At 45.2% G+C, this 10,976-nt stretch overlaps 1 protein-coding gene across 1 annotated transcript in view; it reads left to right on the top strand.

The window, feature by feature from the left end:
* Window positions 1–326: 326 nt before the first annotated feature.
* The window catches only part of dennd3a (DENN/MADD domain containing 3a), a 28,164-nt gene continuing 17,514 nt past the window's right edge, over window positions 327–10,976 (top strand). The window contains exons 1-16 of the mRNA XM_080016654.1: window positions 327–427; window positions 3,108–3,208; window positions 3,758–3,907; window positions 4,115–4,250; window positions 4,342–4,457; window positions 4,559–4,680; window positions 4,820–4,931; window positions 5,053–5,172; window positions 5,627–5,725; window positions 5,827–5,946; window positions 6,990–7,105; window positions 7,938–8,093; window positions 8,638–8,734; window positions 8,881–8,984; window positions 9,565–9,764; window positions 10,758–10,917. Of these exons, the coding sequence (XP_079872780.1) occupies window positions 3,128–3,208; window positions 3,758–3,907; window positions 4,115–4,250; window positions 4,342–4,457; window positions 4,559–4,680; window positions 4,820–4,931; window positions 5,053–5,172; window positions 5,627–5,725; window positions 5,827–5,946; window positions 6,990–7,105; window positions 7,938–8,093; window positions 8,638–8,734; window positions 8,881–8,984; window positions 9,565–9,764; window positions 10,758–10,917 (1,889 nt within the window). The 5' untranslated portion in view covers window positions 327–427; window positions 3,108–3,127. The remainder of the gene's footprint in view (window positions 428–3,107; window positions 3,209–3,757; window positions 3,908–4,114; window positions 4,251–4,341; window positions 4,458–4,558; window positions 4,681–4,819; window positions 4,932–5,052; window positions 5,173–5,626; window positions 5,726–5,826; window positions 5,947–6,989; window positions 7,106–7,937; window positions 8,094–8,637; window positions 8,735–8,880; window positions 8,985–9,564; window positions 9,765–10,757; window positions 10,918–10,976) is intronic.

Genomic DNA, 10,976 nt, shown 5'->3' with positions numbered 1-10,976 from the left:
GTATTGTATTATATTGTATTATATTATATTATATTATATTGTATTATATTATATTATATTACTATCCACCGGATGGCGATATTTCACGCTCGTAAAAGTTCAGGAGTTTTATATTGACGGTTTGGGACTTTTACTTTGAAAGGACCGAAGGGGCGCCTCCGTGCGCACGCTCACAACTTTCGAAAGCGGCGCGCTGGCGTCCACGCGCGAGGAGGTCGTGTGCGTGTGCGCGTGCGCGCGCTGGCTTCCCCCCCCCCCCCCCCCCCCCCCTCCACCCCCTCCACCCCCGTCGCCCGTGTGACGTCAGTAAATCAGAGCCCGGCGGACGCGGGGGCGCAGCGCTGTGCCGCCGGAGCGTCGGGCCGAGCCGGAGGGATCCGTCGGAGGGTGTGCGCCGTCCCGCAGGAAAATGGTCCGAACAGTCCAGGTCAGTCGCTGGTTTGGCCGTCGATCCTCATTCACCTGTGGGTCCTGTTTGGAGTTGCTTTCGCCAGCGTCAGAGGACGGGGCTTAATTGAGAAGTCCCCGCGGGGTCCAAGCTTCGCGTCTCGGAGTATTATTACCCTTAATCATACTGATGGGTATGCAACACCAGTATGTACACCGATGTGTAGCGTGTCTCCCCGACACAAGTCCAAAAGTTGGGCGACGCGAACTGAACTGTGACGTCATCGCCGCCGCTGACTGGCGCGCCTTCTACGCCAGACTGGGGGAAATTACGACGCCACGTCAACGCGGACGTTTTGCTTGACGCCGTTGATCCGTTTATTATTTCTGTTCTCAAAACGGGCTGATGCCTCCTCGTGGTCCCAGTTGAACCAACCCGCTTTATACTTTATACTTCGTGGAGGTGGTTTAGTCCATAACGTACCCTCTTTCTACCACGTACACTCTACCGTCCACCAAAACTGCTTGTTGTGAAGATGGTTATTTTACACCAGTAGCACATTTAGAACAAAGCATCGACCGTGTTGCATGTAATGTAGGAAAAGCCAAATGGAGCCTACACCGAGGACGTATTCTATAGTTCCTTGGCCAGTCCCACCAACTCTCCTACATACACATAGTACATTGTTGTTATGATTACTACTGATTTAAAATGTTCACGTTGCCCTGTCTAGCTGTAATTGGAGTCACGAGTATCAAGCTTTGCATTCAAGCGATGAGGAGTTGTTTTGAGTAGCTGAATGAGCTGTTGTTACTACTGTATATCACTCCCCCGGTGTCATGAAGACAAACTCGTTCCTTGAAGCTCCCGTTTTGCCTTTCACATACTACACATACAGTACTGGAGTCCAAAACACAGCGACGAAGCTGGAATTCTAAGCTAATTTTGATTCATCATTGGGAAAAAAAAATTGGATAACAACACAGGGTAAGAGTGGCCTTATTTACTGATTCAGTCAGGTTGCAGCTGGTTTTTCATGCCCACTCAAGGACCTTGCACACCCTTGATTATGAATCAAATGATTTAAGCTGTATTTCCCCTTTATTGTTGTATTACACAAGTGTGTGTGTGTGTGTGTGTGTGTGTGTGTGTGTGTGCGTGTGTGCGTGTGTGCTTGAGTCTGTGAGTGAACTATAAACCAAAAATGTCATTCCTGTACTGTGTAAGGACTGACACTTAAAACGAGGGGGTTTCACACACAACATAAAATGAAGTTACTGTGTGTGTGTGTGTGTGTGTGTGTGTGTGTGTGTGTGTGTGTGTGTGTGTGTGTGTGTGTGTGTGTGTCTGCGTCTGTCTATGCGTGACACCATCGGCTACTTTAGTCACGTTCCGGAATGACCTGAGGAGTGAGGCAGAGAAAGAGGGGGGGGGGGAACAAGATAAAAGAAGACGAAGAAGGGAGGAGGAGGTCAACAAGAGAGATGATGGGAGTGGAAGGGAGTGGAAGAAAGAGGGTGTAAAGGAGAGGGGGAGAAAAGATGTGGCGTGAGAGACAGAAAGATTGTGGAGATCTGACCAGGACCATCTATTAACCTCGATCATAAATGTATACAGGGCCTGGAACCAACTTTTAGAAGTGGTTGGTGAGTTGGCAACCGTGCGTCAGCTTTTGGTTGCCAAGACCCCAAAAAAGGGTTGCCAAATTCAAATCGTCTTATAATTGATGGAGATGAATCTGTAAATTGATAGATTGATCGATCAAAAGATTTATGAACAGACTGGCGAGGCGAGGTATACCGTGGCAACAAGAGCGCAAAATATGACATTGGTTCAAATCTGGTTGCTCGGGGCAACTGGGGAACTGTTGTTGACGAGCCCTGGTTTGTTTATCTCGTTGTTTATTCCTGAGTTTTGTGAGATGTTCTCTAACACAGCTACCCTGTATGACATCAAGGCTAAAACTGAGGATCTACTCAGGGGAAAAAAATCAAACGTCAAAAACACAAATAAGTGGGCTATTAATTATGAAGCCCTTTGAGAGGTTGTAGTGGAAACCACCGGTACATTTAGGAATGATGGGAAGAGGAGCTTGTTAGTCACAAACAGAAATCGCTGTAATGGAAACCAAATGTGTGGAGAACGTTTTGGTTTTTTGTTCTTCTTTGTTGTTTTCATGGCATGGAGTCACTGTGACTGGGTTTATCACCAACCTCTGGTTCTGATTCTGCGACGCCACAGGCCAAACTGCTTTACAGCACCACTGACCAAACCGCATGCGTGTGCGTTTGTGTGCGTTTGTGTGTGTGTGTGCGTGTGTGCGTGTGTGCGTGTGTGCGTGTGCGTGTGCGTGTGCGTGTGCGTGTGTGTGTGTTTGTGTGCGCGCGCGCGCGTCAGAGCTGTTTTTACAGAGTTTTACTGTCAAACCTTACTGCAACTGTGTCTGTGATCAGAGCTTTAATGGTTTCATGCGTCCGGTGTCTTAGTATTTTACGTGATTTTTAAGGTCTTTTCGTTAATTCTGACGAACCCAAGCTTAGGTGTAAAACCAGCCTGTGGTTTTACATTTCAGTGGCAGAAGTTGAACTCAGTCCCTTCTGTATGTGGCTTTTCCAGTTGCACTTTGTTAAAATTTGAACTAATAGACATTGATAGATTTGGATCCTTCTACCATTAAAATCGAAATAAGTGGGTTTTTTTTGGCTTGTTTTATTTGCAGTGTGTGTGCCTTTGAGAGTGATGGCTGAGCTCCCATCGGGACTGCTGGAGGCGTGTGTGGTGTTGGGAGCCTCCAGCGATAAGCTTCGGGAGATATACCAGGTATGCTGAACTACGCTCTCTTTAGAAATACAGTACACGTGTGTAAGCAGACGCTTGTGGGCAAATATGTATGAAGTCCATGATGATTGTTGAGGACATTCCTTGCTGTGGACGGTATTCATCATGCATCACCGCCTCACATAGGATACAGTAGCGGTGAAGAGCGGCCGGTTGGCTTTCGTTGATTTATTGTATATCGTCAAATATTTTCTTTTTTTTTGTTTTTGTTTTTTAAATTTTCTCATTAAATAATTTTAGTTTCAGAGATATACTGTATAGCAAATGCTTAAAGGTAGAACATCTCTCGGTCTCTGACTCATTCATGTCCCCAATGAATGGTTTCATTGGAAATAGTAATGCCAAACCACATTATTACTAATGACTGTTGTCAACAAGGCATTCACTATATGAGAATAGCTAAATAAAACAAAATAAACTAGTAGTACGGAAAAATAAGCAAATGATTCTCTCATATCTCAATGTTGAAAGTCACTTTTATGTTTGTAAATTTACACCTAACCTTAATTTCTGCATTTTGTTACCTTACAGCAGCTCGGTAAATTACAAGAGTTCCCCATGCTGGAAGCCGAGGTTCTGCAGGTTCATGCCCCGCCCTTTGTTTCCAAAGAGTCCAGCTCCAGCCAGGTGATTGGTCCAGCTTTCAGTCGTGTCCAAAGGAGGAAGAGCTTCATCAAGAAGGTAAAATAATAAGATGAAATTATTCTAAACGACGAGATAAAACTTGTAAGAGCCCTGTACAGTGTGTCTAATATTCTCATTCAGGGTCTGAAATGATAGAAACAGATTGCTGAAGTACTCTCTTTTGTGACGTCTAGCTACTAATATTTTGACATTTCTGTCATCTGGTTCAATCTGCTTTCTTGTTTGATTGTTTGGTAAATGAAGAAGAGGCGAGATCGTCCCGAGGAGGCGTCGGTCAATGGAGAGCAGACCAGTAGTGTGGAAACGACGTCAACCACAGAGGACATCAGTGTTCCGAAGGACCTGGACCTTATCGCCCTACCTCAGCTCTGTTTCCCTGGTAACATTTTTAATCCCTGGTAACGACACCAGCCCTGCTTATTTCTGAGCCGCGCCCCTGATGTGTGTCCATCACTGTGTCTTCTGTCTAGGTGGTCTTCAGCCAGCCAATGAGCAGAGAGAAGACTCCTACCACTTCCTGGTTTTTACAGACCTGTTTGGTAATCGCACACATGGTGTCGTGGTACAATACTACAGAGCTGTACAGGTACACACACACTATACTCATACGAATGGGAAATGTAATTCTTCTTGGAAAACTTTAAATCCTGACTTGTTACTGGCTCTGTGTTGTGTCTGTCCCGTCAGGAAAGTGGGGCCCAGAACGGCCATCGGACCAATTCGTCCAAGAGCCGCCTCTACACGCCGTTCGCCGTCTGCGTCATCTCAAAGTTCCCGTATTACAGCGCGCTGAGGGACTGCCTATCCTGGTGAGAAAAAAAAAAAAAAAAAAAAGGAGAAAGGAGAAATGTATAAATAACTGGATAACCGTATGGTGGATTAATAGTTTCATGAATGGATGGATGGATTAATAACTAACTAGTAAAATCCCTTCTCCCTCCCCGGCAGTCTCCTGGTCCAGTTACGACTCGGGAGACAGACTGAGTTTGAGGAGACGGTGAAAGAGTTTTCAGCCAAGCTGTCCCTGGTCCCTCTACCCCCTCCTGGGCAGCTGCACGTGGTCAGACATCGTTGCTTCACTTCAGCCTCTTCATCTCCCTGTCTGCTCATATGCGTCTGACGAGAATTATTTTGTTTCTCAAATGTGTGTTTTTTTTTTGTTTTTTTTTAAATTCTTTTAGTCTTTCAGTCTCCGTCCTCTCCAAATTGTTCTTCCGTCCAGAGAAGATCAGCACAGACCCGTCATCGACATTGACCTGCATCTACCCCTTCTCTGTTTCACACACACATCACTGCTGCAGGTAACACACAACGTACACAACACATGAACACAGAGTATTGTTCAGTTAAGCGCAGCTTTTATGATACTCCATATGATGCACCATTCCAATTTATGTCACAAATGAATAGTGCATCACTCCCCAATGCTTTTGTGCATGTTTAAAACAAATCAAACAAAAAATAAGTGGTAAAAAGCCCATTAAATAAAAATAATTGAAATAACAGCAACTGATTTCCTGAGCTTCCAAAGTGCTGTATAGAGACCGCAATAAAATCTAAAGGCCTAATAATAAGCTCAGGAAAAGAAAAGGTCAACCACTGAATTGCGGTCCACTCGAAATGGACCAGTGACCCAGTTTTGGATCAGGACCCACCAGTTGAGAACCACTGTATTACAAACAATACACAGATTTCAAGGTGAACGGGTAAACCTGGCTCCAAAATGCAAATCCACCCATGTCCCGGTCTCTCCAGGTTCTCTCCTGTCTCTTCCAAGAGCAGAGACTGGTCTTCTTCTCCGCGGACTGGGCCAGACTCACTCTGGTGGCAGAGAGTCTGCTGCTCTACCTGCAGGTCAGTGGAGTCTATAAAGATCAGGATATCTTATGTTGTCATCTGTCTAACCCTCCCTTCTGCTGAGTTCAGTTCCCTCATTCTTCTCTCTCTGTCTCCAGCCGCTGTGCTGGCAGCAGCCCTATGTTCCTGTCCTCTCAAGGGGAATGCTGGACTTCCTCATGGCTCCCACCGCCTTCCTGATGGGCTGCCATATCAGCCATTTTGAAGAGGTTGCTGCTGTGAGTACCCCCGCCGAAAGGTTTAGAAAATTACATTTATAACATTTTAGTCCCACAATAGTAAGTTTAGTTTGGGGAGTTGCCGCTCTAAGTGACTTTTTTTGTTAAATCATCAATGTACATCATGTCAAACACTAGGTGTGTGTGTGTGTGTGTGTGTGTGTGTGTGTGTGTGTGTGTGTGTGTGTGTGTGTGTGTGTGTGTGTGTGTGTGTGTGTGTGTGTGTGTGTGTGTGTGTGTGTGTGTGTGTGTGTGTGTGAGATGGCGAGCTGAGGCTCTCCTCATGGCTGTTAATGACAGTAACGTACTGACCACATACCTTATGTTTACATTTGTTCATTTATTAATTGGTGTCTATGTTTAAAAAAGCACAATTTAATTTAATTGGTTTTTTTTCTGTTAAAGCACTTCACAGCCAAAGCATTTATCAATAATACAGTTAAGATGGAAAAAATATGAATGTGTTGTGCCGCATGTCGTTTTCAGTGGTTCTCAGTGGTGGAATTTTCTGAGTTTCAGATCTTTAGACACCTTGTTATATTAGACAAAAGGAACCTAAGTAAACAAAAAACCAAAATATTATTTCATCTATTCAATGAAAAAAGTAATTGCCCCCTCAAACTAAATTACTGGTTGCACCACCTATAATTGCAATAACTGCGGCCAAACGATTCCTACAATTTGATATCAGTCTTTCACATCACTGTGGAGGAGCTTAAGCCCACGGTTCATGCAGAACTGCTTTGATTCAGACACATTGCTATGTGTTCAAGCGGGAACTCTTTTTCACAGCACTTTATTGGATCTGTTCCTTTAAGAAGGCACAATCTTCACACTTTGGACCTGAAAACTAAACAATATGCAGTGTAACGTTTGGGCTGAACAATGATCTTCATTCTCCACTGTATCTAGATTCATTTTATTCACTGTCTTACAGTGACTTGGCTCATGATGGAACAGCAATTGTCTATTCAGATTGACACACAGGCTTGCTTTGTGTACAATGTATGTGTGTTGGATGGTGTGTGTATTTGTGTGTGTAGGAGACAGAGGACCTCATCTTGGTGAATATTGACGAAGGCTACATTCAGTCATCCTGGTCAGAAACCATCGAGCTTCCCTGCATCCCTCTGGCTGCTGCAGAGAGCTTCATATCAAGGTAACGCACACATACAGCAAACACAGACAAAAATATATATACAGAACACTGTTTTGACCGAATATGAATAGTGAAATCACATTTAAACAAACTACTATAACACCTCGTTTTCCTTTGATAGTTGCATTATTTTAGACATTACAGTGGCCATTATTTTTAATCTTGAATATCTTCAATAGCAAACGTGAAATTCAAACTTTAATAAGTATAGCTGCAGGCAGCAATACACAGGGTCCAGGATTGTCGGTACTTCGTTAAAGTTCATTGGAGGAGTGTGCTTTGGCTCTTTGGAGAGAGAGAGAGAGAGAGAGAGAGAGGGGGGCAGAGAGAGGGACAGAGAGAGGGACAGAGAGAGAGACACAGGGAGAGGGGGGGGGGCAGAGAGAGAGAGAGAGAGAGAGAGAGAGAGAGAGAGAGAGAGAGAGAGAGAGAGAGAGAGAGAGAGAGAGAGAGAGAGAGAGAGAGAGAGAGAGAGAGAGAGAGAGAGAGAGAGAGAGAGAGAGAGAGAGAGAGAGAGAGAGAGAGAGAGAGAGAGAGAGAGGGGCAGAGAGAGAGACACAGGGAGAGGGGGGGGCAGAGAGAGAGAGAGAGAGCAAGAGAGAGACAGAGAGAACAAGAGAGAGAGAGAGAGACTTATCATGTGGGTGTGAGTGGAAGGACCTCAGGAATCCATTCAAAATCGTCATTTCTTGGTCACCAACCTTTGTGTGGGTGTGGTTTACATTCCACACACACGATACATATGGTTGTATCGTGTGTGTACACACTGTGTGTACACACTCTAATGAAAACAATATATCAAATCTCTCTCTCTCTCTCTCTCTCTCTCTAGAGTGGAGTGTCTTCAGCTGCACTACGACTTGGAGACGTGCCACTTGGGCGCGAGTACAGACGTCAACGAGTTGCGATACCAACGCAGAGACTGGCAGCGACGCCTCAACGCCCAGATCCAGAACATCGCTCTGGAGCTGGTGGTCAACATCTTCAGGTAGAAAACACTTCAAGCCTTTGTTAAAGGCTAAGGGTTAATTTGATACGCTACAGACCACGGATTCCATTTGATATGATTTAGTCTCTGGGCCCCAAATCTGGGAGGGTTTTTATTGTTGGATATTAGGGTTGGGTGATATGTCAAAGTATTCCTACCGGCCACTGTCTTCCCAACAACCGGCGACTGCCAATATATTTTCGTGTTTTGCGAACCATTCCCATTAATTATAAACACTGGTGTAAAAAGTCTCCATCTCCATCTCCACCTGGTCTTAGACAATTCTTTGCAACCGTCATACAGGAAAAAAAACAAAACGTACAAAACTTGCGCTGTAAAGCATCAACACAATCCAAACCGTCCAAGCCTACTGGATATGATTTGGTCCAAACTCTCAGACTTGTCCGTACTCTAATCACGGAGATAACAGTGGAACCTCTTGAGGGACCGGAGCCCACATTGAGAACGAATGATCTCGACCATGGGATGTATTCAATATAAGTATTTATCAATGAGATGGATATTTACTCTGATGTTCCTACAGAGACGTCCAGGACTTCCTGAACTATGAACACAGAGTATTCAACAGCGAGGAGTTTCTGAGGACCAGGGAACCAGCAGACCAGCTCTTCTACAAGAAGGTACGAACACACACACACACACACACACACACACACACACACACACACACACACACACACACACATGCTCACTCGCTCTACTCACTTAAACACCGCACACGTTCCTTTTTACATGTATTTTTCTGTGTGTTTGTGTGTGTTTCCAGGCGTTAGACACCCACATCTTTCACTCGTTCTTGAGAGACCGACTCAACAGGAAACTGGACGCCTTCAGCCGCATGGAGCTCAACACACGCAACCACGCACAGAGGTATGACATTGGATCCTTTTTAATAATATACATATTTTCTATTTTTTAACTCAACAGTTGGGTCTCATCTTAGTTTCCCTGTCCTCGCTTTGTTACCTCAAGGCAGAGGAAACGCATAAAAAATTGAACTGCCTTTTATTGCATTTTTTTCCTCTTTCTGAAAATTTGCAATGGGGAGTTTTCACATGACAGCAAAGATATACAGAGTTCAAGACATGCTTGAGGTTCAGGATCTTGGATGTAATTTTCTTTCCAGGTGACGTTTATCTTTAACTATCTGCTGTAAACTGCCTGCCCTCCTACAGATCAGCTACAATTACTTTGTGAAAGCTCTCTTTATCAGAAGGTTGTGGAAGAAACTTTACACATTAACCTCAGAAAACTCTTACAGCTATATCAACGAAGAGGAAGAACAATTATGAAAGAGTGAAAAATGCTGACATTAACATTATTTCATATTTAACGTCATATATAGAAAAGGGATTTTAAAGTCAACATGACATCAGGACGGATTGCTTCGTCTCTTTCCCTGCAGAGGTGGTTCCTTCTATTTAAACCGTTTCCTCGCCTCCCCCTCCAGAAACCGTACCATGGCGGACTCTCCGCGGCGCCCCCCCATGTCCGAGCTGTCCCGCGGCAGCTACAGCAGCCGAGCAGTGAGCCGGCTGAGCAGGAGGCTGGGGGCCAGTCTGCCCAACCTGGAGCAACATGGCCCCGACACGGTGACGGCGCTCTACGTCAACAGACCGGCCTCGCTGCGGAAGATCTCCCCCGACACTGGTTAGTGCACGTTAGGCTTGGGCCGTTTTACGATTAAATCGTCTAACCCCGATCGACCGCATCGATTGACATTGATAACAGACGTTTTTTTTTTTTTTTTTTTTTTTTTTTTTTTTTTTTTATCCACCAGGAAAAATCTGAGTATTGAAACGCTGTAAGTGCAGTTTACCATTTTCTGAACCTGGAGCGGCGAGAGGGAGAGGGGGGGAATAGGGGGGGAAGAGGGAAGAGAGGGGGCGACGGGAGCTGTCCAGTAACCGCTGGTGATCGGGTCTCACTTCCCCTCTACAGTCCCATACAGAGACTTGAAGAGAGGCAAGGTGCTCAAAAAAAAGAAAGTGCACGTGGACCCCCGGCTCCGGTTCTCGGCGTTTTTGGCGCTCTGGGCAAACGGAGCAGCACAGCGGAGCGCAGATCACCGGGAGGCGATGCCCCGTCGGGGCACCCGTGATCTGCACTCCGCTCAGCGCACATCGCAGGTGTGCTGAGGTTCGAGGTTCATGAGGAATTCCTCATGAATATATGTTGCCCAGACAATCCACTCGATTGGAAGTCTGCAGGTCAGGCTTAAAAAAAAAAAAAAATCGAAATCGGCCAAGAAAATTGCAATCAGTGCATCTCTAGCTGGTAGACATCTTCGGTAACTTTACGAGATGATGCATTTAGAGGGATTTATCCTAATGAGATGAATTTGTATACTGTATATAGTCAGCCATAGCTCATGTACGATGTGATGAGCCTCGTTACGAGACAACTACGGTGTGAATAACTGATGGACTAATTTAGCTGCAGTAACTGAAAAGCCACAGAGACTCCCTGTGACATTGTTGTGGTATATTTTCCCAATGTTGGCAGGTCTGTAGTCTATTTGAATCAACATGCTCGAATCAGCATTATTCCTGAGTGCACAGATGTTTGTCCAATAGTAAGGACAAATTGACATAATGACACAGAATGAATATAGAGTTCCTCTCTGCCTTTATGTCCGTCCAGGTCTGAGGTCGCCCCAGAAGGCAGTGAAGGTGTTCCGCCTTCCGGAGTTCCCCCCTCCGCTGGCTTATCACTACGTCCAGAACTACTACACTGACATGATCGCCTTCCTTGGAAAAGCCATCAGCGCCACAGCGCCCGACAACTCGCCGCTGCTCGCCAGGTACGAGGAGGAAGGAGTATTCGCGACACTAAAAGAAACGTTGGGATTATTTGAAAGTT

The sequence above is a fragment of the Zeus faber genome (genome assembly GCF_960531495.2).
Source record: "Zeus faber genome assembly, chromosome: 1".
Lineage (NCBI taxonomy): Eukaryota > Metazoa > Chordata > Actinopteri > Zeiformes > Zeidae > Zeus > Zeus faber.
This window is presented reverse-complemented; position numbering and strand designations above follow the sequence as displayed.